Source organism: Haliotis cracherodii, unplaced genomic scaffold, assembly GCF_022045235.1.
Source record: "Haliotis cracherodii isolate W230 unplaced genomic scaffold, xgHalCrac1.p SCAF_18, whole genome shotgun sequence".
In the NCBI taxonomy this organism is placed as follows: domain Eukaryota; kingdom Metazoa; phylum Mollusca; class Gastropoda; order Lepetellida; family Haliotidae; genus Haliotis; species Haliotis cracherodii.
Window position 1 is genome coordinate 19,443,888 of NW_027266273.1, and position 26,610 is coordinate 19,470,497.

General features: G+C 40.8%; 1 protein-coding gene across 1 annotated transcript in view; it reads left to right on the forward strand.

Moving 5' to 3' along the window:
* The window catches only part of LOC139465531 (angiotensin-converting enzyme-like), a 52,535-nt gene extending 44,546 nt beyond the window's left edge, over positions 1 to 7,989 (forward strand). The window contains exons 17-26 of the mRNA XM_071247248.1: positions 185 to 328; positions 807 to 998; positions 1,338 to 1,432; positions 1,626 to 1,798; positions 2,291 to 2,415; positions 3,082 to 3,180; positions 5,231 to 5,375; positions 6,499 to 6,597; positions 6,902 to 7,024; positions 7,234 to 7,989. Of these exons, the coding sequence (XP_071103349.1) occupies positions 185 to 328; positions 807 to 998; positions 1,338 to 1,432; positions 1,626 to 1,798; positions 2,291 to 2,415; positions 3,082 to 3,180; positions 5,231 to 5,375; positions 6,499 to 6,597; positions 6,902 to 7,024; positions 7,234 to 7,492 (1,454 nt within the window). The 3' untranslated portion in view covers positions 7,493 to 7,989. The remainder of the gene's footprint in view (positions 1 to 184; positions 329 to 806; positions 999 to 1,337; positions 1,433 to 1,625; positions 1,799 to 2,290; positions 2,416 to 3,081; positions 3,181 to 5,230; positions 5,376 to 6,498; positions 6,598 to 6,901; positions 7,025 to 7,233) is intronic.
* Positions 7,990 to 26,610: the final 18,621 nt, after the last annotated feature.

Genomic DNA, 26,610 nt, shown 5'->3' on the forward strand with positions numbered 1-26,610 from the left:
CACCATCAAAGAGTGATGATTGCAGATGTTCGCATAAAGGTGGGCGTATTATGCCCCACATGGCACCCGTCACAAACACATGCGAAGGTAAGTCAACTGTTCGCCTACAATAACATGGGGACATATAATACAAATCAACTTGGGAATTCCTTGGATATCATTTATTGTCACCCTTTGTTCGCAGGCTTGACGCGTCTGATGTCGTCATCCCGTAACTATGGGGAGTTAACCAAGGTTTGGAAAGGATGGCGAGACCAGACAGGGAAGAAGATGAAGAACCTTTTTGCCGAATTTGTTTCCCTCAGCAACGAGGCCATCAGAGCAAATGGTGAGATCTACCTAGCATACATGTCTGGGCAAACAGTAAGTAGATTGTTCTTAATTGGATTGAATAAATTTGAATAAACAAAATCCGTAAAATCTATGACATGGTTTTGGCAAAATAATAAGCTTTGAAGTCTGTTAGGAAGTTGAACGCCGCTTATATTCCCCGTACTGTCGAAAAGTGTATGCATTTGGGTCCTATCAATTAAGTTGACGGTCCTTCTTTGATTGCAATAGGGTAATATGTACAACCTTGAAAGAAGGATGTTCAAAGTAACAAAGGATGAAGACCCACTTGAAGGGTTCCAAAGAAAATAATTCGGATTGGCTAAGGGACGTAGCTCTCCAATATCGAGATGTGGCGTCTTTGACAACAGGGTCCCCGTATGCCTGCTATATATACGTATAGTGACGTTTCACGCTTACCCACAACAATAACGGAGGACCGTCAGTCAAGCCATATGTTTTCATGATCTATTCAGGCTATGCAGACACTGGTGCCTGGTGGAGATCATGGTATGAGACCGAGACCTTCAGGGGGGACTTGGAGCAGCTGTTCTTGCAGCTGGAGCCGCTGTACATACAGCTGCACGCCTACACCAGGAGGAAGCTGATGGAGGTGTATGGAGAGAGCGTCTTTCCCTCGGGGGGACATATTCCAGCGCACCTGCTTGGTAGGTATTTTGTCTGAACAGGTATGCACGTCATTAATGAAGAGGGAAAGTGTACCAATTGTCAGGGAGAGATAATTCCGATACTAACAGCTCATATTGATAGACCAGCTGCTATGGATGATTATCCCTTGTCTGGGAGTCTGAAAGGAAGGGTTAAAAACCCCAACATAAACATCTCAATTTGGACATATGTGATCATTTTTGCTTGAGAACAGAAAGTATTTTTTCATTTCAATCTCATGTTGTTGATACTCATCCATCTCAAACAGGTTTGATAAAATTTCAGAAAAAGGTAAATGGAGAAAATGAAATGTTTATATCAATGATGCACTGTTTCAGGCAACATGTGGGCGCAGACTTGGGGCAATATACTCAGCATTCTCCAGCCTTACAACAAGCAGAGTGTGGATGTCACCCCTCAGATGAAGGCTAAGGTTGGTTACAAAAGTGACACAAAGTGTTTGATGGAATTGCGATGCCCTGATATGAAAGGCGATGATATTGGTCAGATAAATTGTGTACCACGTGTGGTGCAGTGCGGTGCGGTGCGGTGCGGTGCGGTGCGGTGTGTGTGTGTGGTGTAAAAAGTAATTTCAACAGAGAGTATTTGTTTAAATCCGTTTGCAGGGCTTCACTCCACGCATGATGTTCGAGACATCCGAGGAGTTCTTCACGTCGCTTGGTATGGAGCCAATGTCACAACTATTCTGGAAGAATTCAATGATAGAGAAACCCAAAGATGGCCGTTCGGTCGTCTGCCACGCGTCTGCCTGGGACTTCACCAATGGCAGTGATTTCCGGTGGGTACAAGTTTAAGCACAAATATGCAGTGGATTATCAGTTTCAGATTCATACATAAGTATTCAACGACGATAGCACTAGTCATTAAATAGGCATAACTGAGCAATAAAAAATGAAAAGCTACTTATGAATAAAAATGTAGGACTTCTTTAAAATACTGGCCTTATTTGACAGGAACAAGATTAAAAATATAAGCGACAAACCTGATTCCACATTCATAAGAATTCTCTGCCAAATATATCATGAGCATGTGTTTATGAATCACTATCAAATAGTGATGATACCTGCCCCACCATTAGCACCCGACATAAACACATGCAAAGGCAAGGGAAGTGTTCACATGAAAACAGTTCTATGACTTAGAGGACTAATAAGCCCGCAGAAACTGAAAAGCAACTTATGGATAAAAGTGTATGACTTTCGAAAATAGAGGCCTTATTTCAGAGAAACGAGATTGAAAGCCAGATATCTTTTCCTTCTATTTGTTCCAGGATAAAACAGTGTACGGACGTGACCATGGAGGACCTGATCACCGTCCACCATGAGATGGGGCACATCCAGTACTACCAGCAGTACATGCACCAGCCTGTCGTCTTCAGGAGCGGAGCTAACCCCGGTATGTTGGACGCACCCTGAGGGGCACTAGGCTCTTGCCAACGTGCATCCCAAGCAGGTTGTATTCAAGTCGTTCATTCATCGCTTTGTCCACTAGCTGAAACTTTCCTGTTTTTTAATCGATGGAACAATTAATGCTTATTATACAGAAACACTGGTTAATTACTCTAAGTGCGCCATCTAGACTTCGTACCCCTTTAATGAGGTACTTTTTCAGTCTAGAACAGACGTAGATGAGTGAGTAACTGTGTGTTGGGTTGGTTTTACGCTGTTATATACCGGAACGTCAAACACGGGTATGGTTACTATTCTATGCGAAACTGCTTTTCGAACACATGATAACAGATCATTACACGAATGAGGGAAAAACCGAAGTAGATGTTGAATAGGTAAAATTCGAATAGATGGATCAGCTTTTCCATCAGAGCAAGGTGTACACGGGCTGATTTGGGTATACATAACTTAAGACGCATATTTTTCAGTGACTGAAGCTGCAAAATTTAATATTTATTTTTGTTGACAAAGCACTAGGAATAGTTTGTTAACGTTGGACCAAAAGTTTGCAAAAAATGTCTCTGATTTTTTTTTTTTCCATTTGTGTTTGTACATTTATTCATTTGTGATCAAGGCTTGTGCCAGAACCTTGAAGGGTGAGCTTCTGTTGTAGGCTTCCACGAGGCTGTGGGAGATGTGCTAGCTCTGTCTGTGGCCACCCCTAAACACCTCCAGAAGCTTGGTCTCCTGACAAATGTGGAGGAAGATGCAGGTAGGCGCTTTGCAGCGAGTGTTATGTTGATGCGAGGTAGAGGAAGATGCAGGTAGGGGCTTTGCAGCGAGTGTTATGTTGATGTGAGGTAGAGGAAGATGCAGGTAGGCGCTTTGCAGCGAGTGTTATGTTGATGTGAGGTAGAGGAGGATGCACGTAGTTTTTTTGCAGCGAGTGTTATGTTGGTGTGAGGTAGAGGAAGATGCAGGTAGGCGCTTTGCAGCGAGTGTTATGTTGATGTGAGGTAGAGGAAGATGCAGGTAGGCGATTTGCAGCGAGTGTTATGTTGATGTGAGGTAGAGGAGGATGCACGTAGGCGCTTTGCAGCGAGTGTTATGTTGATGTGAGGTAGAGGAGGATGCAGGTAGTTTTTTTGCAGCGAGTGTTATGTTGATGTGAGGTAGAGGAAGATGCAGGTAGGCGATTTGCAGCGAGTGTTATGTTGATGTGAGGTAGAGGAGGATGCACGTAGGCGCTTTGCAGCGAGTGTTATGTTGGTGTGAGGTAGAGGAGGATGCACGTAGGCGCTTTGCAGCGAGTGTTATGTTGATGTGAGGTAGAGGAGGATGCACGTAGGCGCTTTGCAGCGAGTGTTATGTTGATTTGAGGTAGAGGAAGATGCGCGTAGGCGCTTTGCAGCGAGTGTTATGTTGATGTGAGGTAGAGGAGGATGCAGGTAGTTTTTTTGCAGCGAGTGTTATGTTGATGTGAGGTAGAGGAAGATGCAGGTAGGCGATTTGCAGCGAGTGTTATGTTGATGTGAGGTAGAGGAGGATGCACGTAGGCGCTTTGCAGCGAGTGTTATGTTGGTGTGAGGTAGAGGAGGATGCACGTAGGCGCTTTGCAGCGAGTGTTATGTTGATGTGAGGTAGAGGAAGATGCGCGTAGGCGCTTTGCAGCGAGTGTTATGTTGATGTGAGGTAGAGGAGGATGCAGGTAGTTTTTTTGCAGCGAGTGTTATGTTGGTGTGAGGTAGAGGAGGATGCACGTAGGCGCTTTGCAGCGAGTGTTATGTTGATGTGAGGTAGAGGAGGATGCACGTAGGCGCTTTGCAGCGAGTGTTATGTTGATGTGAGGTAGAGGAGGATGCACGTAGGCGCTTTGCAGCGAGTGTTATGTTGATGTGAGGTAGAGGAAGATGCACGTAGGCGCTTTGCAGCGAGTGTTATGTTGATGTGAGGTAGAGGAGGATGCACGTAGGCGCTTTGCAGCGAGTGTTATGTTGGTGTGAGGTAGAGGAGGATGCACGTAGGCGCTTTGCAGCGAGTGTTATGTTGATGTGAGGTAGAGGAGGATGCACGTAGGCGCTTTGCAGCGAGTGTTATGTTGATGTGAGGTAGAGGAAGATGCAGGTAGGCGCTTTGCAGCGAGTGTTATGTTGGTGTGAGGTAGAGGAAGATGCAGCTAGGCACTTTGCAGCGAGTGTTATAACTTTTCCCTGTACCGCGATACGATGGAGTTCTCTCCCTTGTCAAACCGAGCGTGAGGCCCTGGTTTTACTCGGCGCTACTAATGTAAATAATGAACTTTTAGCAGTAAAATGTGCATAGTTAAATGAAATAAATGACATCTGATATAGAGAACACGAATAATCATAAAAGTTAGTGAGTGCATTTTGTACCGCGATACCCTGAGGTTGCAGGCCATAGGTATTTCTCACTCCATGCATAGTTCAAAGTGTGTTTTGTTTGTTTGTTGTTTAACGCCGCACTCAGCAATATTCCAGCGGTATGACGGCGGTCTGTAAATAATCGAGTCTGGCCAAAACAATCCTGCGATTGACATCATGAGCATCGATCTACGCAATAGCGAGTCAGCGAGTCTGACCACCCAATCCCTCTAGTCGCCTTTTACGACAAGCATAGTCGCCTTGCATAGCAAGTATGGGTTGCTGAAGACCTGTTCTACTCCGGATCTTCACGGGTATTGAAGGGTGTAGTATGAATACTAGTTGACCAAGTTTTAAAAACACTACTAGACTTTCGTCCTGTTGGTCATAATCTTGCCACTATTGATTCTATAAACTATCTTTTTTCAACCACCTTTGTAGAAAGCGACATCAACTACATGTTGAGCATGGCCCTAGACAAGATCGCCTTCCTGCCGTTCGGCTACCTGATGGATCAGTGGCGATGGAGTGTGTTCAGTGGGGAGACGCCACAGAGCCTCTACAATACCAAGTGGTGGGCCCTCAGGTAAGTCAGGATTAGAGATTAGAGGATTAGTGTATACTTTGACTTTGATTTGACCATTGTACTGTGACAATGCTCTTAAGTTCTTTCTACCTGTGCTCGTGGGTTTCACCGAAGTGGTAAACGTCTGAGACCTGCATCACTTCGGGCTTTCCTCCTACATTAAGCTGACACGCCGCGATATAACTGGAATACTGTTAAAAGAGGCGTTAAACCAAACTCACTCACTCTTAAGTTCTTTCAAATGCATTTTCTTTCACTATAAATGGCATCTCCCCAGAAAACACTTGACCACTAAAACTGAATTTTCGCATGCTTGTTTCCGATTTTCAATCTGGCCACCACGGCAGCAGAATTGAAAAAGCTATTTGTAGCTTTTTCACCGCAAAATCGTAACATGTAATGCTTTTAAATTCTATGAAATTGCATTTTGACTCTGTAATTGTAATTCACTGTAGACCCTTAAAGATCCGGGGTAGAATAGGTATTAAGCAACCCATGCTTCCCGTAAAAGGCGACTATGCTTGTCAAAAGAGGCGACTGACGGGATCGGGTGGTTGGGCCCGCTGACGTTGATGCATGTCATCGTATCCCAATTGCGTGGATCGATGCGCAAGATGTCAATCACACCGCCATCCTATAGCTGGAATATTGCTGAGTGCGGTGTTAAACAACGAACATTCAATCTATGTAATTACTGTGTAACTTTCTCGCCCGAAATTGCCAGACTGAAGAAGCTCAATTTTGTCATAATATTTTCTTAAACTCATTATGCTTGCATATTTAAAACTGGTATGAAATATCGTATGACATCACAAAGAAATAATTTCCTCATAAGGTTTCAGGAGTTGTAATTTTGAATAAATTAAAATCAACTCCTTTTTAACCAACAATTTTATATTATGAAAATATATTCTAGCTGATTTAGAAACATTGTGAAGATTAAGTTACTTGTTATTTGTAAACTTTATTTGTACTCACGCTGAAAATATTAGAATACCAATGCTGATACTAACATTTCCATACTATATTTCCTAGTTATACCTGAGCAAATCTGTACATGTGTTGCACGTACAATGTTTTTTTTAAGTATGTATATTCAGAGGTAGCTTGATACACCTTTCAGATGCCGATACCAAGGTATTTCTCCACCAGTAGAAAGGTCCGAGAACGATTTTGACCCCGGCGCAAAGTACCACATCCCCGCTAATGTACCATACATCAGGTACTTACATTCAAGATATTCCTTCTGTGTGACATACATCAATATAGCCTCTGCTTCCTAGTCACATACTCTGGGATCCATCACGAATCTGTGTCAATGACATGTTCTTTTCCCAGCTTTAATACAGGGATTCAAGGCAATCGAGTACTAAATAAGCACCGTAAAATAATATACCATCATTTCCAAAGGGGTATATGCCAATCGGGGCACAATAATATACACATAAGTATTATGCTCCAGTATATTCATGTTACAGTTCCTTATAATGTCGATCCAGGTACATATACCAGTCTTCATGTTTCAGATACTTCGTGAGTTTCGTCATCCAGTTCCAGTTCCACAAGTCGCTGTGCCAGGCAGCCAATCAGACAGGGCCTCTACACAAGTGCGACATCTACCAGTCAAAGGAAGCTGGCAAACTCCTTAGGTATGATCGTTGAGTCGCCTCTTAACAAGCATAAGTTGCCACGCCGTGCGGCTACCATGACACACCTTCAACCAAGTCGCCCAAACTGGCCATCTGATCAATTAGTAGCCTCTTACGACCAGCATAAGTTGCATGGAACCAATTCGAACCCGAAATCACAACGGATCCCCAATCGTTAATATTATTAAGATTATCACCTTTATTTTCAGTCGTGTCCTGGAGCTTGGTAAATCGCGACCGTGGCCGGAAGCTATGCAGATACTTACTGGACAAAACAAGATGGACGCCAGACCGCTCATGGAGTACTTCCAGCCGCTCATTGATTGGCTGAAAGATCAGAATAAAGGTTACAGGACAGGTTGGGACCACATGTGCCCGAATTCCATCCCGATAACTGCCTCTGCAACCTCAACCAGACTCACATACGGTCTTCTGTTGGTTACCATAGTGACTGCTGTCCTGAGTTAAATGTGAAGCTCTGACTATTATCATATAGATGGTTCTGCTACCGCAGAAGTAGAGTGTTGGTTGTTTCACATTGGGAAGCAATGAATGCGTCAACTTATTCCAAGTCCTGTCATATTAGAAAGCCTTTGATTTATAACTCTATTTATATATATATCTTCGTGCATGAAGGCAGACCCGTCATCAAAATTTTTTTGGGGAATGAGATCCTCACGAGTGTGGTTTGAAAATCGCACACAGGTTAGAGTATTTACAAGAATCAGCATTGACGGATATGCAATCTGGATACGTCTCTGTCACGTTATAGGTCCATTTTTATGTCTAAAAACTGTCCGTTTATGCTTGATGTTTTAGTTGCTTCACAATAAAAAGCAATTACTGCCTCAACTCTCTCAAGTCCTGTCGTACTATATAATACTTTTTGATAAAGTATCTTCTGTCAGGAATTAGATGTTCACTGGTGTTGTCTAAACTCTGTCCATATGTCTGTCAAGTTATAATTCTATTAAATGTCTATACATGTTCTTCTGATGCCTTTGAGTTTCTTTGCGAACAACCTGCTATAGTTTTAATGCTGACCCAACATTAAGAATAGACATGACAAGTAACCATATTCGCAATTATTTCAATATTTGGCAAATACACATTACACATAACACAGGAACACACATCCAAAAACATCCGTTCTATTGTGTACAGGCGAACCCTTATAACATGCCTAAGATATTAATGATTGCACGGCTTGTAAGGTAGTATAAATACTCCCTGGTTGGTTCTGTTAAGAGTGAGTGATCAAGTGAGTTGGGTTTAACGCCTCTTTTAATAGTATTCCAGTTCTATCGCGGCCTGTCAGCTTGTGGGAGGAAAGCCCGAAGTGATGCAGGTCTCAGACGTTTACCACTTAGGTGAAACCCAGGAGCACAGGTAGGGTGCTGACAAACCTAGACACATAATCGGGACGAACCAGGATTAGAACCCTATATCATAGGTGTCCGGCGTGCCCAAGGGACGCAACTCTCCACAGCGAATAGCGGTGCCGTAGACGACTGGGCCACCCGTGCCCCCTACCTCCTGTTTTCCGATCCCACTTTGGATATGGACTTACCCGTGCGCACCCATACACAAGTTTGTAAACGACAGATGAAGGTCATTAGCTCCATAGTGACCTGCACTGTATGTCTTAAGGGACCGACCATTTGATATTCGAAAAAAAATAAGTATGCTTCAGACTGTTGCAAAAAGAAATTGTCTGTCACAACTTACATTGCTGCATGTTTCTTATAAAGGATTAAATTAAAAACATATCTGGGTATGCCGCTGTAGCTGATAACATACGGGGTATTTAATCTCAAGACAAAATACCAGGACCCCCACCCCCTACCCACACCTCCACACAACATCCACATGTATGAATTGGTCGGTCCCTAATTGAAAGGTGATATAGCTGGTATAATACTGACAGCAGTGATAACGTCACTCGCATATTCTCTTTTGGATGGACGTTGAGAATATTTCCTGAAAGAGACTACCAATATATCTAACAGCAGAAATTGAGCCAATATTTCTTAGCCTGACTACAATATATGAATATGTCACGCGTTTCAACATAACAATGCACATAAGCAACTGATGAATAAGTAACGAAATAAACTAAATGTTTTGATCTACATTAGGTCCATCTACATAAAATTGTACTTACGATAAACGAAAAACTCCAATACACATGTTCCAAGACAATTTTAATTATGGATTTCCTTTCCTTTCACATAATTTTCACCCACAAAACTGAGTTTGATCAATAGCTCCGCACTTGTCCCGTGTTTATTTGTTTGGTGGATATGGATACACTTCGCGCACAAGTATTAAAACACAATCTGGCATCACTTCCCGTTTGTCAACACCAATCCTTCATCTGCTGCTACGCTTAATATCCGTTTCTTCAAGTCCGAGTATCTACGGTCTCTCCAAACAATTATTAAGCTCAGTCCAGAAGTATTGGTAGCACTGCTTTCGAATCGACGAATTTCTGCAACATGGTGGCCGCGCGATTTCCTAACTGCTATTGCCTGTGTTGTGTCACGCATAGTTGACAAAAGCAGTGAACAGACATATTCTTGGTTGGTTGGTTTGTTGTTTAACGCCGCACTCAGCAATATTACAGCTATATGACGGCGGTCTGTAAATAATCGAGTCTGGACCAGACAATCCAGTGATTAATGTCATGAGCATCGATCCACGCAATTTGGGATCGATGGCATGCATTAACGAAGTCAGCAAGCCTGACCACCCGATCCCGTTAGTCGCCTCTTACGACGAGCATAATTGCCTTTTACGGCAAGCATGGGTTACTGCAGACCTATCCTACCCCGGACCATATTCGCCTTCATATTGTTCCGCGATGAAATCTGGGTGTGACACTGATTCACTAATCCCGCTGAATTTGTCAAAGTTTCTGTTGCACTTGCAAGGGCGGGAAGAGGGCCATCTTGTTAATTTGAGTTGTCAGTCGGAATGATGCAACGATAAAGTCACAGTGCCATAATCGCAATGACAAAAGACTCCCCTGATCATCTCAAAACAACACTCCGTAAATTTAAGCGTCACGCGAAAATGTTTTGTTGCTCATATTATAGACAAGCGAACTTACAAGATAACGTTAGCAGCAATCCAACTCGAATGCGCCCACAGGCCGTGGTTGCTAAAAGATCGCGTGGTCAGCAAGGGGGCAACAAATTTTTTAGAAAGTAATTAAAAGAAATCCCTAGTAAAATTAAAAAAAAATATACCAAGTACATCAACATTATTCACGAAAACACTTCTTAACTAAAATTGCATATTAATTTATTAAATCATCCCCTGATCACGTGGGTGGGTATTTCGAAGGAATATTCGACTGTGCGTTTATGTTCGGGGTCGACTTTTCCTGTACTCGAACCAAATAGGCCCCAGGAAAAGGGTCATGGTGGGGTAAGAGAGTTTTTAAAGGGGCACCTGGGGTAGGAACTACCGCACTCTGATTCCCTGTTGATTGGCATGCAATTTGCATAAGGCCATCCATATTTTTTGTATGTGTTTCTCCCCTCAACACATGAACACATGTATGGTCTCGAAGCTCAAAGCAACAATATTTCTCTCAGATGCATTTCTTTCTCCATCCTTAACGAGCATCTGTCATAACGTTGGTTGGTTTGTTGTTTAACGCCGCACTAAGCAATATTACAGCTATATGATGGCGGTCTGTAAATAATCGAGTCTGGACCAGACAATCCAGTGATTGACATCATGAGCATCGATCCACGCAATTGGGATTGATGACATGCATCAACCAAGTCAGCGAGCCTGACCACCCGATCCCGTTAGTCGTTTCACGACAAGCATAGTCACCTTTTACGGCAAGCATGGGTTGGTGAAGACCTATTCTACCCCTGAATCTTCACGGGTCATCTGTCATAATGTCAAAGCCTCGACATTCTTCCTGGTCAGTTTTCAACAATGTAATACACATAGCCTGATTCACGGCGTCATCACAAGAGTCCGTCCAGATACCAACCCAGGTAATCGGGGTTACGACCTTGGGGTGAATTAATAAATCAATTTGCATTTTTAGAAAAGAACTGTTTCCGTGAATATTATTATTAAAAACACATAACGTACATGGTACTTTTGGGTTGCACTGCGGATTACTTTCTCAAACTTTTTGTTCCCCCCCTTTCTGACCACGCGATCTCCCAGCAACCACGCCTCATGAGCGCATCTGTCAAGAACTTTGCAAGTTCGCTTGTCTTCAATATGAGCAACAAAACATTTTCATGTGACGCCTAATATAAACGGCGAGTTGTTTGAGATGACCAGGGAGCTTTTGGTAATTTCGATTATGACATTGTTGACTTAATCATGGAGAAAGTTCAAATTCAAGATGACGTCAACTCGAATCCACAAGAAGGCGCCTGCCCTTGCAAGTGCAACAGAAACTTTGACAAATTCAGTGCCTGTGGTGATTTGTGGCAAGTCTGACAGATTGTATGAGTGCTTCACTATATTGAGATCTGTATGCCATTTAAAGTTATCTCCTTGTACTAAATGCCGCGTGTTCACAATTTGACGTTCATACGTTTTTCACGAGACCGTGTTCTTGAAATGACGTCAACACTGACGGACTACTTCGACATTCCGTAGCACGAAAACATATAAGCGTTCTTTCTGATCATTTAGAACCTAGTCTCAGCGTTTCAGTATACATTGAGAAATGTCAGAGAGCGTGACTGCATGATTGTTCACGAATATCCTAATGAACAAAGGAAGAAATGCACATATTAACTATCGTAGTATCGACTCGATCCGTGTCTAGGCTGACACTGACCGTCTCCAGCAATCTATGAATTTACCTTAGTGTCTGTTTGACGCATCTTTATTGAGCTTTCAATGATCGGCCAGTTGATCAATGATGACTAACACATGTAACCGCCACAGGGTCATTAACAACTTCGGAAATCTCTCCCGTCACGTTTATCGTGTCGGCCATTTTGACGTCTTGTACTTGATGTAAATGTATTAGGACGCGCTGTCATTGAGACTGACTTACTGAGGTGGTTCTCTATAGAATTCCTAAGTCCTCTACAAATCCACACATCCGTAAACCATGGTTCAACAATGACTGCAAACAGGCTAGGAAGGCACGGAAAAAGGCTGAACACTATTTTCGTCGCCATCCAATGGTCCATAATTTGAATAAATATAAAATCTTAAATGCTAAAGCCAGGCGTACGTTTAAACAAAATAAACGGCAATCTTGGCAACATTATGTTTCCAAAATAAACTCACGAACGCCCATGTCCAAGGTATGGAACATGATACAGAAAATTAAAGGTAAGGGTTCTAAAAGTAGTGTCCACCATCTTAAGTCTGGGGATGACCTTATAACAAATAAATCAGATATTGCAAATACACTCGGTGAAACGTTAGCAAAACATTCTTCTTCCTCAAATTATGTCCCTCAATTCCAAAAATTTCAAAAACAGCAGGAAAAGAAAACTATAAATTTTAAATCCGATAATGGGGAAGATTATAATGAAATATTTTCGATCCATGAACTTCATACTGCTCTTGGACAAGCACATGATACTGCTACAGGAGCTGATAATGTACACTATCAACTCCTGAAGCACTTACCAGAACCGTGTTTAGAAACCCTTTTGTTGATTTTTGATGATATATGGACATCAGGTAAGTTTCCTTCTTCCTGGCGTGATGCCATAGTTATACCCATACCGAAACCTGGACGGGATCACAGTGATCCCTCAAATTATAGACCAATTTCATTGACCAGTTGCGTTTGCAAAACCATGGAACGCATGGTCAACAATAGATTAACATGGTACTTGGAATCAAATAATTTAATTACAAATATTCAGTGTGGCTTTCGAAAGAATCGCAGTACCGTTGACCATCTAGTACGGTTAGAATCATTTGTTAAAAATGCAATAATAAATAAACAACATGCAGTGTCTATCTTTTTCGACTTAGAAAAAGCATATGACACTGCATGGAAACATGGTATTTTAAAAGATTTACACGATTTTGGATTACGTGGCCGTTTGCCGCAATTCATATCTGAGTTTTTAACCGACAGGCATTTTCAAGTCCGCGTGGGTTCTACCCTGTCTGATCATTATCATCAGGATCAGGGTGTCCCACAAGGCAGTATTTTGTCTGTCACTTTATTTAGTATTAAAATTAATAGCCTTTCAAAAGTTTTAAGCAATTCAATTGATGGATCACTGTTTGTTGATGATTTTAATATTTCATGCTGTGGTAAAAATATGAATACTGTCGAAAGGCAACTGCAATTGTGTCTAAATAAAATTCATAAATGGGCATTAGAAAATGGTTTTAAATTTTCAAAATCTAAAACAAACTGCATCCACTTTTGCAGAAAATACAAACCTCATAAAGACCCAGAACTAGTTTTAGCTGGCAATCCTATTAAAGTTGTAAAGGAGGCCAAGTTTTTGGGCATCATTTTCGATCACCATTTGACCTTCTTACCGCATATAAAGTATTTGAAAAATAAATGTCTGAAAGCACTTGACTTGCTGAAAGTTGTTTCAAATTCCAAGTGGGGAGGGGATCAGAAAACCCTCCTCCAACTTTACAGAGCACTTATCCGATCTAAACTGGATTATGGCTCCATCATTTATGGTGGAGCCTGTAAAAGTAATTTAAAATTATTGGATACAATTCATCATCAAGGTCTGAGGCTTTGCCTTGGTGCCTTCAGGACTTCACCCATTAATAGTCTGTATGTGGAGGCTGATGAGCCATCCCTAAAACACCGTCGCATAAAATTGTCTTTACAATATGTCTCTAAATTATATTCTAATCACTCGAATCCAGCATATGACTGTGTTTTTAATCCCCTTTACGAAAATCTCTATAACAAAAAATCATCTCTTATTCCACCACTTGGAATAAGAATACAATACCATATTTCTGCTGCTAAAATAAATCTTGACACTATAGCCCCTACTCAGCTTTTGTCTTCTCCGCCATGGCAGTTAGTGAAACCAGTGGTGGACCTAACCTTAACTAAACAAAAGAAATCTGAAACAAACCTGCTGGTTTATCAACAACAATATAATGAATTAAGAAATTCATATGATACTTACAAATCAATCTTTACAGATGGATCCAAGGATGGTGACACCGTTGCCAGTGCCACTGTCATTGGATCCAAGACTATCTCATCCAGATTACCTGATAACTGTTCTATTTTCACAGCAGAAGCCAATGCCATTCTAGTAGCTCTCAAATATATTAGTACACAGTCAAAATATCAGAGGTTTATTATATTTTCTGATTCTCTTTCGTGCCTGCAGGCTATTCATAATATGTCACATCAACATCCACTTTTACTCGAAATTATTGAATTGTATAATTCTCTAGCTACTGGCCAATACGACATCGTTTTTTGTTGGTTACCCAGCCATGTCGGAATTGTTGGTAACACCATGGCCGATAATGCTGCAAAAGCAGCACTCAACAAATCTGTGACACCACTTCTGATCCCGTACACTGATTTCAAACCCATGATTAGATCTTACATCCGAGATTTAATGCAGCAGAAGTGGGACGCCCAAGTAGGTATCAATAAATTACATGAAATTAAACCTAATATTGGTTACACCTACTTGGGCTGTCAGTCCAGATTTGAAGAGGTCATTTTAAGACGATGTCGTATTGGTCACTCACGTTACACTCAGGAGTATATTTTAAAAGGTGAAGATCCTCCATTCTGCATCCCTTGTGATGAAAGAATCACAGTCAAGCATGTCCTGCTTGACTGTGTTGATTTTTCCATCACAAGGGATAACTATTTCAAAGTTTCATCACTCAAGGATCTTTTTAACCTAAGCTCTCATTTAATTCTTGGATTTTTAAAGGAAATTGAATTGATTAATAAATTTTGATGTCTACAGTTATATCTTTTATAAATTGGTAGTATATAGTTCTTAACTGAGATTGTTAGTGGTTGTACCCTTGATGGGGGTTGAAGTAGCGTAAAATTATTGTCCCCCTGAGAGGGTGCGTAAACCCTCTTCATTCAAAGTAATTTATATATACCAGGTTTTTAATCGTAGAATATTTGTTAGTTTTAAGTTTGGCTAAACTTGTCCATAATCACCAGTAACTGAAGGGATGGTGTAAATCCTGCCGGGGTCCTTGCAGGTAGCAAAGGTACTGTAAGTCCCCATGGTCCCTGGTATGGTGACCTACCTTTTGGTTGCTGGTGATCCATAGCCCACTTTTACGTTGTATTGTAATGTATTGTATTATATGAATTGTGAAGTTTTATGATCATTTACTAGTTTAAACCTACATCTGTGATAATCTAGTACTTTTACTGTCCTTTGTCGACAGGTTTATATTCTAAATTGATGTATTGTCTAATTTGTTATAGTCACTATATGGCTGAAATATTGCCGATGTGACTTTAAATATTAACTCACTCACTCACTCACTCATCTAATGAAGATATAATTTGAACACATGTGCTGCGTAAGATGTTTCTGAAGAGCAAGTTGTGCATCCATACGCTCATGTCACCTCTCTTTTTGAGGAAATATGTTACTCCGGATATAGCTGGTTGTTGTATGGCTGTCAATGTAAATATGCAGTCACACGTACTAAATAAAATTGTTTTTAGAACTTGGTCTACTTCCTTTGAGGTAAGAAATTGTAATAAAAAATTATAAGAACTGACTTTCACTTTGTGCGAGTTCACTGGAGTATGAACCTTCATAGAGCGAGGGCTAAACATTGTTTGAACGTCGTCGCAAGCTCTGATGTTCATACAGTTTGGCCCTCACTCTAAGAAGGTTCATTTAAGGATTGACTGTGTATTTTTTCGGTTCATTGAGATATGAATGGAAAAACCGATGTGCAAACTGTATGAATCCGCTTATAATTAAATTCGACAACGAAAACATATAATAGTTTAACAAAAAACAGTTGTTTATATAAAAGCAGACAAAAATGACGAGATTGATAAACATTCTCGGTGTAGGAATACATACTGTGGCGTGATATGAATCAGGTGATTGTTTAATTTATGCACATAACTTGACACGCCCACACAGTCAGTATCCAATCAACGGAGAGTAGGATTATAACAAAGTTCATAGCACCTGTTAATCAAGGAAAGAGGTGAGAAGAACTGCAAGTCAGACTGTTACGAGCCGGAACAAATATGTCCTGGAGAGGACGGCTGTTTCAGATGACATAGTCAGTTACCGCCAGATTCGAACATTAGTTCTCTGAGAACGGGAAGACCCAGTTGGAAAAATGCTAGTTAGGAATGAAACCTGAAGAAATGAAAGTTGTGGCACCGAGGCGAGCGGGACAAAAACAGGTGAGCGAGGCTGCACATTTGCTGTTTCATTCCTTCTCGGCCTTCGGTCTCAAGGGTTGTATGGACAAGGAATATGCATGGATTTCGCTAACTGCCCAGTGCATGGCAATACAAGTGAGCAGAATGGGAATTCCCACGCATGTGATATTAGGATTCCCGACATTCCGTAGGAATATAAGTAGTCCGCTTCGGTGGGCGTGGCTTACGTTTTTACATTCATTGGGAAATGAATACAAAAACACGTGACCAATTCAGGTAATCAGAATGCAGGAATTTCAATGAACACAAGGAAAATTTAATTATACTCCAATGAACTCACACAAAGTGAAAGTTAATTCTTGATTGATCCCATGCAGTCAGAGAATCGATTTTCTATAGATACAAGAGTTACCTGTGATTCAAGTTAACCCACATATCATTACAGTGCCGATTCTTGGGATTAGTGAATCAGTGTCACAGCGAGATTTCATTGTGGAACCAGATGAAGGCGAATGTCTGTTCACACCGCATTTGTCAACCATGCCTGACACAACACAGGCAATCGCAGTTAGGAAATAGTGCGGCCACCATGTTGCAGAAATTCGTCGATTCAAAAGCAGTGCTACCAATACACATGTACCTCTGGACTGAGCAAAAGAGACGGATTGTTTGGAGAGATAATAGATACTCAGACTTGAAGAAACGGATATAAAACGTAGCAGCAGATAAAGGACTGGTGTTGAAAAAATCGCTCTTTGTAGCACTCCATGGTGGGTGGGGAGCAGGGGTGCTGAATAAATTCATTTCATCATGGCTCACTATATATCTGGTTCAAACCGCAATGACAAGAAGAGACGTCTTGAAGCTGAGATTTTTTCATCTGACGACGGTGCCTCTATTTCACAAACTTCAAATTCTTGGGCTCGGTTTATCGTAGTGGAATCACGAAATCAACTACCTTTGAAAATCAATCCCTTTGCCATATCTAAAGCCATTGAAGGTATCTGTGGTGAAGTGAAGAATGTTTCACGGCTCCGGAGCGGCTCTCTTTTGGTGGAGTGTGCACGGAGACAGCAGGCTATTAATCTTTTAAATTGTACTAGCTTTGCAAACACAGAAGTTGTTGTTTCCGAACACAGAACGTTGACTTTTCTTCGGGGGATCATCCGCGACAGAGCTCGTTGCCTAGCAGAAATGTCAGAAGACGACATTTTGGAAGAAATGTCAAAACAACATCAGTTACTTTGATGCCAAAAAACTCTATGATAGCCGGACACCTTCATCGAAACAATCTTATGCTGCTGCTGCTGCTGCTGTCTCTCGCCCTTCAACCAGTATATCTATAGAATGTCAGACGGACTTGACGTGGACACATTCTGAACACCCGCTGCCTCTGACTACATCATGTGACAGTCAAACTACTCATTCTGTCAGCCCAGGTGAAATGTCTCCAGATTCTATCATTGTGACTCAGGTTGTGGCCCCATCTACACCCACTCCTGATTTACCAGCCACCAACAAACCATCAAGTTTTAAATGATTCAGTTGATGGATCACTTTTTGTGGATGATTTTAATCTATCTTGTCGGGGTAAAAATATGCACACAATTGAAAGGCAATTACAATTATGTCTAAATAAAATTAACAAATGGTGTCTAGAAAACGGGTTTAAATTTTCCAAATCAAAAACTAATTGTATACATTTCTGCCGAAAATATAAACCGCATAAGGAACCTGAACTATTTCTGAATGGCACCCCTATCAAAGTTGTTAAGGAGGCCAAGTTCTTGGGACTTATTTTTGATAACCATTTAACTTTCCTCCCACATATTAAATACCTTAAAGCTAAATGCCTGAAGGCACTCGATCTATTTAAAGTTGTTTCTAATTCCAAGTGGGGAGGGGATCAAACAACCCTCTTACACTTATACAGATCACTGATCCGTTCAAAACTTAATTATGGCTCCATCGTCTATGGTGGAGCCTGTAAAAGTAATTTTAAAAAACTTGATAGTATACATCATCAGGGCCTGAGGCTGTGCCTTGGTGCCTTCAGGACGTCTCCAATTCACAGTCTGTATGTAGAAGCGGATGAACCTTCTCTTAAACAACGCCGTCTAAAATTATCTTTACAATATGTCACTAAATTATATTCTAATCAGTCCAATCCAGCTTTTAAATGCGTATTTAATCCTCTTTATCAAGATATTTACAATAAAAAGTCATCTCTTGTTCCACCACTCGGAATCAGAATCCAGTCTGCCTTGTTTGCTTCCAATATTAAAGTGCAAGATATAGCTCCCACTCAACTGTTTTCAACACCTCCTTGGCAAATGGTACGGCCAGAGGTAGACCTTACATTAACAAAATTAAAGAAATCTGATACTAACCAATTAATTTACCAACAAGAATACCATCAACTAAGAAACAATTATGACACTTATAAATCTATATTTACGGATGGATCCAAGGATGGTGGCGCAGTTGCTAGTGCCACTGTCCTTGGATCCAGAACAATCTCTTCACGTTTACCTGATAACAGTTCAATATTCACTGCAGAAGCAAACGCCATTTTTACAGCACTTAAATATATCAGTAATCAATCTAAACATAAACAATTCATACTGTTTTCAGATTCTCTTTCATGCCTTCAGGCAATTAAAAATATGTCATCAAAACATCCACTTTTAATCCAAATTCTTGAGTTATTTAATGATCTTGCTACTGGCCAACATGACATCGTCTATTGTTGGTTACCAAGCCATGTTGGTATCAAAGGTAACACAATGGCCGATGCTGCTGCTAAAGCAGCGCTCAACAAATCTGACACTGCTTCTGATCCCACACACTGATTTTAAACCCATGATTCGATCTTACATCCGAGATCTTATGCAACAGAAGTAGGACGCCCAAGTAGGTATCAATAAATTACATGAAATTAAACCAAATATCGGTTATACCTTCTTGGGTTGTCAGTCCAGATTTGAAGAGGTCATTATGCGACGATGTCGTATTGGCCACAGTAGATATACTCATGAATATTTACTAAAAGGTGAGGATCCTCCGTTTTGTATCCCTTGTGATGAAAGAATCACAGTCAAACATGTCCTGCTTGACTGTGTTGATTTTTCCATCACAAGGGATAAATATTTCAATGTAAAAACAATTAAGGACCTTTTTAATGATGTTAATTCTCGTTTAATATTATGTTTTTTTAAAGGAAATAGAACTTTTTCATAAATTATGATGTGTTCAATGTATTGTTTTAAAAATTGGTAGTGCGAAATTCATAACTTAGATTGTTAGTGGCTGTACCCTTGAGGCGGGTTGAAGTAGCGTAACATTATTGTCCCCCTAAGAGGGTATGTAAGTCCCATATCATTCGAAGTATTTTTCTGCACACTAGGCTTTTAAAGGTAGTATCTTCGTTATTTTAATCTAAGGCTTAACTGGTACACTGTCGCCAGTGACTGAAGTGATGATATAAATCCTGCCGGGGTCCATGCAGGAAGCGAAAGTACTGTAAGTCCCCATGGTCCCCAGTATGGTGATCTCCCTTCAGTTGCTGACGATTTCTAGCCCATTTTTATATTGTGGTGTTCATTAATGCTTACTGCCTTTTAATATTCTCAACTAGTTTTAAATCAAGTCTGTGATATTCTACTGTCCTTCGTTGACAGCTTTTTATTCAGTTTAAACATATGTATCATAAATGTATCATAAATGTAACTTCTCGTCACGATATGGCTGAAATATTGCCCATGTGACGTTAAATAAAAATTCACTCACTGTACACATGACCATCGTCAATCAAACATTTCTTAGTATTTAGTATCGTGATGGACCCGTGAAGATCCGGGGAGAATAGGTCTTCAGCAACCCATGCTTGTCGTCAAAGGCGACTATGCTTGTCGTCAAAGGCGACTAACGGGTTCGGGTGGTCAGGCTCGCTGATTTGGTTGATGCATGTCATCGTATCATGATGTTAATCACTGGATTTTCTGGTCCCGACTCGATTATTTACAGACCGCAGTCTACCTACTCGACTCCGGATCTTCACGGGTTTCGCATTTATTGACAGGACCTGGAAAACACCTCCTTACTTTCTGTCTGACGTAAACGTCCGATATACCTTACCTTAGAATTATCTAAGGATTGATGGTCTATGTGGAAATGCTGCAGAGTGGATAGGAGCCTTGTGTGATCCTAAAGGAAGAACCGCAGGCCTCAAAGTTGCGACTAAATTGGTCGCCATGGCGTCTAGTTTTGTATTTTGCGACTGGTATTTTCATGTCAGTCGCCAACTGGCGCCTTGTGTTTAATTAAGTTTGGCGACTAAATATCTCTTGTCATAATTTATTAAAAAAGATCGTTTTTGATATATGTGCGGTAACTTCAGTGAAAAAAAAATGATATCAGAACATCATAACATCGACCAGATCACTGCTAGGCCATGTGTACTGTTTTCGTTTTCGATATGAAGCTCCATACATGGAATGAAGGAAGCGCTTTTCGTTATTATGTAATGCACTAACGATGATAAGAGTTTAGTACCCACGCATGCGCTGTACGACATCCGCCCAGGTGACAGCTATGGCGGTCGTTTCGACGGTCATGAAATTTATCTATTTTAAATTTCGAAGTGCATTTAAAATTTATTAATTTATCTTCCTGTCAATTAAAAAAATAATTGTGTAGATGGTGTCCTCATCTTGCCATATTTCAGCCACGAATATTTCAGCCAGTCCTGATTAAATGTTCGTTTACCAGTGGCAGGTTTTGGTTTATCGAACGACAGACGAATTAACACACGAATTAACACACGAATTGCTAGACGATGAAACTTCGTGTCAGCTTCGCCATTCCGCTTTGGAGGAGCGCAGTCGTCATTCGTCGATTGACAACTTTTTGTTGTTGTTTTGACAGGCGCAAATATGGAAAAATACTTCCTGTTTTTGAACGGTGAAACGACCGCCATAGCTGTCTTCGTTTTACTGTAAAGTATTGTATTATCTCTAGTCCATGCAGGTAGCAAAGGTACTCTAAGTCCCCATGGTCCCCAGTATGGTGGTCTGCCTTCAGTTGCTGACGATCTATAGCCCGTTTTTAAATTGTGTCGTTTGTTATAATCTGCTTATTTTATTGTTCTGAAACTAGTTTTACAATTAGAATCTGTGATATTTTGCTAGTTGTTATACTGTCCGTCGACGACAGGTTTTAATATATTATATAAATACATAATTTGCTCAAGTCACGATATGGCTGAAATAGTGCCGATGTGACTTAAAACTTAACTCACTCACTCACTCTAAGCGTCATATCTAAATATGACATTAGCACAAACATATGCCTTACTGATGTCTCCAATATTGATAAATGTTGTATCTCCTTGACCTGGATGCCTAAACCTGGATTTAAGGAGTCCTAAAAGCCTTCTCCGCAGAATTGCGTGTTCTACGGTGTGCAGTGTTAAGCGTTCCTAAGATGGTGTTGTCATATTGTGTCCCGAATGTATGGATCGATGCTAATGATGTCAAGCACTGGATTGTCTGGTCCAGACTCGATTAGGTTGGTTGGTTAACGCCGCACTCAGCAATATAACGGCGGTCTGTAAATAATCGAGTCTGGACCAGACAATCCAGTAATTTATATCATGAGCATCGATCCACGCGATTTGGATCGATGACATGTTTCAACCAAATCAGCGAGCCTGACCGCCCGATCTCGTTAGTCGCCTTTTACAAGCAAAGTCGCCTTTTACGTCAAGCATGGGTTGCTGAAGACCTATTCTACCCGGGAATCCTAACGGGTCCCAGACTCGATTATTTGTCGTAATCGGGATCGGGATCGGGATCGGGTGGTCTGGCTCGCTGACTTGTTTGATGCATGTCATCGATCCCAATTGCGTGGATCGATGCTCATGATATTAATCACTGGATTGTCTGGTCCATACTCGATATTTACAGACCGCCGTCATATAGCTGGAATATTGATGAGTGCGGCGTTAAACAATAAACCAACCTTTTACGACAAGCATAGTCACCTTTTACGGCAAGCATGGGTTTAAGCTAAGACTTATTCTAAATGGCACATTATTTCTATCATTAATCACACACTTCGAAGTTTTAAGTACCTTAACTCAATAAAGATCAATGTCAAAATCAAACTACCTGTGAAGGATTTGGTATTAAGAAAAGAAGTTTGTCCCTCGGGACGGAACATATTCTATTTTGTCCGCGTCCATTCTTCACATTTCTGCATACTGCATACACATTTCTGAGTCGCGTAAAACCCTCTTCGTAATTTCAGTGCAAAAGAATATAACAAATGTAATTGGCATGCACGTTAATTAAATCTGGCAACGAATAGAAATAATAATGCAGCATGGTTCAAAAAGTTTTTCTAAACATAGAAGTTGCTCAAATATCTTACCATAAAAGCGGCAATGACATCACACGGTCTGAAATGGGAATGACACGCAACACTGTGAACTGACTGTTTCCACATCTTGCTTTGGTTTGATTGGTCACTCCTCCGAGTAGCAATTAACCATCGTTTCAGCAACATTGCATCTCTCGGAAACGACAAACCACCTCGAGTGCAGAATCCCGGGACACAGCATTCCGAAAAGGCAACATTCAACCAACATTCATTCCGAAACAATAGTAAATCGGTTTTTTTGTTGGGGATCGCTTTGATCTCTGCGTCGGCGGCCACCCCCGTGTGTGCTACAACATTGTTGCCATTCACAATTGAATTGATTCACAGTTTGTGTGTCGATTTTGACCTCGTACCAATACTCTTGTTCAGTGAGGCTAGATATTTTTACAGCTGTGTCAGCTGTTAATGATGCTCGCTGTATGACTTTTCTGTTTCATTTGCCCCTAGCTGACGAATAGACCAGCCTTGTTCCTTACTGAGTGCTCCGTAAGAGGCGATTAACGGGATCGGGTCGTCAGGCTCGCTGACTTGGGTTGAAGCATGTCATTGATCCCAATTGCGCGGATCGATGCTCGTGATGCCAATCACTGGATTGTCTGGTCCAGACTAGATTATTTACAGACCGCCGTCATATAGCTTCAATATTGCTGAGTGCGGCGGTAAACAACGAACAATGAAACAATCCAGTTATCTGAGCTGCATCTGTGGTGAACTTATATACGAGTTTTTAGTAAAATGTTAGTGTTCTCCACAAAATGTTTTGAGAGTTTACTGTGAGAAGAGGAGAATGCTATGTTTGCTTTGCAGCCAAGTACCATCCTGTCTCCTTTCTTGGCGATGTCATTCATGTGCAGATGATGCATTGCCCAAAGAGTCAGATTGTCACAGTAGCTTCGATTGGTTGGTTGGTCGGTTTGTTGTTTTACGCCGCACTCAGCAATATTCCAGCTATATATGACGGCGGTCTGTAAATAACGTTAGTCTGGACCAGACAATCCAGTGATTGACATCATGAACATCGACCCACGCAATATTGGGATCGATGACATGCATCAACCATGTCAGCGAGCCTGACCACCCGATCCCGTTAGTCACCTTTTACGACAGGCATAGTCGCCTTTTGCGGCAAGCATGGGTTGCTGAAGACCCTATTCTACCCCTGAATCTTCACGGGTCCAGTAGCTTCGACATCTTGAACTGGGACTTCCTGTGGAATAACAGTTATATCACCATCTGGAGAACACATACACGGCATGTACAGTATGTACTTAGTGATTTGCTGATGGGTTGATCGGGCTCCCCATATGGTCACACACTGAATCTCCCACACTCATATTTAATGAGTATTCCCCTAGGGACTTTGTCGGCCAGATCCATTCTTCTGTGACATGGTAGTCTGATCTGAATTTATGAAAATTAGAACCATCAACAAAATGTCTGATGCAATTGTTAAGAATACACATCTACTTGTATATTGACTGCATGACTCGCTGACTTGGTTGATGCATGTCATCGGTCTAAATATTGGATGTCAATCACTGGATTGTGTGGTCCCGACTCGATTGTTTACATACATACCGCCTTATATACCTGGAGTATAGCTGAGTGCGGCGTAAAACACAAACCAACCAAATAAACCAGCTGAATATTGTGATACTAGCGATAAACATGTGTTAAAGTACTTACAGCGTCATCTTGTGGTGCATGGTACTGCCCAAGCCTAGCAGTGTGAGGACTATCGGAGGTGCAACTGCAGTTCTCCATCACCCCATGAAGATTCCGGGGTAGAATATTTCCTAAGCAACCCATGCTTGCCGTAAGAGGCGACTATGCTTGTCGTAAAGGGCGACTAACGGGATCGGGCGGTCAGGCTCGCTGACTTGGTTGAAGCATGTCATCGAACTAAATTGCGCGGATTGATGCTCATGATATAAATCACTGGATTGTCTGGTCCAGACTCGATTATTTACAGACCGGTGAACTATAGCCGGAATATTGCTTAGAGCGGCGATAATCATCAAACCAAACCAATCCAACCACCATGCTAATTCGTGTCCATATCCACACCAATTCAATTTGCTGTTTTGGGAGAGAATCTTCCTTTCTCCTGTGAAAATAATATTTGTTTCTTAAGACTGGCTCTGGTCTATTATTTTGTGAAGTTGTTTTCTACAATCTATGAATAAAGTATAATTATCTTTTCATTACTTCAATTACAGTTACGATGTGGAAAGTTAACAGATATTTGTAACAAAAATGGTGCAGAGGAACATGATACTGTTCTTTTTCAATTGACAGTTATTTTTATGCATATTATTCTAACTATCAGTGATCATGTATTAACACCATGTTAAACATTTCAAAAAAATCACTGGCACTTGTTTTAAGTATTCATCTTGTAAAAGAATATATTGTGTTTCATTAAAAAAAACCCCATTTAACATTTGTTAACAATTAGTGAAACACCATTGTTGCAGTTCAGTTGATTACAAGCTGTCTGTTTATTGGTCTTGATAATATGACTATGAAATGAGTGGTGTGGTGTTTGTTGTAGCAGTATTTCAGCTATATGACGGCGGTCTGTATATAAATGAACCTGGACAAGACAACCCAGTGATTCATGAGCATCGATCCATGCAATTGAGACCGATGACATGCTTTAATCAAGTCAACGAGCCTGACCACCCGATCCCGTTAGGGTGAATTGCCCTGTCGATATTTTGGCTTTAGTTAGGGGTTTTGTGAGTACTTTTTTGAGCTGACAGTTTAATTTTTTATATTTTGTTTGCCATTTTTTGGAGATTTTTTGTTTTGTTACGCTTTTAATTTCTGATTTGGATATTGGCAGATTTATGCTTATTTCTGGGAGTGAAAGTTTAGCTGCTAGGTCGGCATGTTCATTACCATAAATTCCTACATGTGCGAGTATCCAAACGAATTCTATCTTCTCACTTCTCACCAACTTCGGTAGCCAAGTGGTTAAAGCGTTCGATCGTCACACCCAAGACCGGGGTTCGATTCCTGACATGGGTACAATGTGTAAAGCCCATTTGTTGTGTCCCCCGCCGTGATATGGCTGGACTATTGCTAAAGGCGGCGTAAAACCATACTCACTCTCATTTTTTCCAACCTAATCAATCCGACTCCATGCAGAAATGATCAATTCATTTTTGGTATTATTTTTGCATTAATGTCGGCAACACTTTGTCAAATATATGATATTTTAATACTTTTGCGTTTCTTTTTGTGTGTGTGCAGAGTATACATTGTGGTGTGAGTGAGAGCACAAATAAACGTAGAACTACACTGGGATAATGGCAATTATACGTTTGAATTAAGTTTAGGTTTCAAAAGCCTAATGAACATCCGTTCTTTTTCCATTTGTAAATGTTTATTATTGTTAAGCAATTTATTAAACCCCAAAGACAGCAAAATGGCCATCCCCGCTTTCATCAATGTGCTTGCTTTGGATCTCGAATTTTCTGTTTGTGTATAGTCATGCGGTCTCTTAGTTGCGTAACAGTTTCTCCGATTTAATGCTGACACATTCTGCATATGTTAAAAGATGTGTGACATCTTTAATGCGGAAGTCGATGTTGTTTTTAACAGTAAATAGTTTATCTAAGCTAAATTTAAATTTGCAGTCTTCAAGTATTATTGGGCAAGTTCGACATCGAGGTGTGCGACATTTAGTTACACTGACGGTATTTGTATTTTGTTGGACAAAAGATTTGTTTGCGATTTTAAGGCTGTCTGATATATATATATATATATATATATATATATATATATA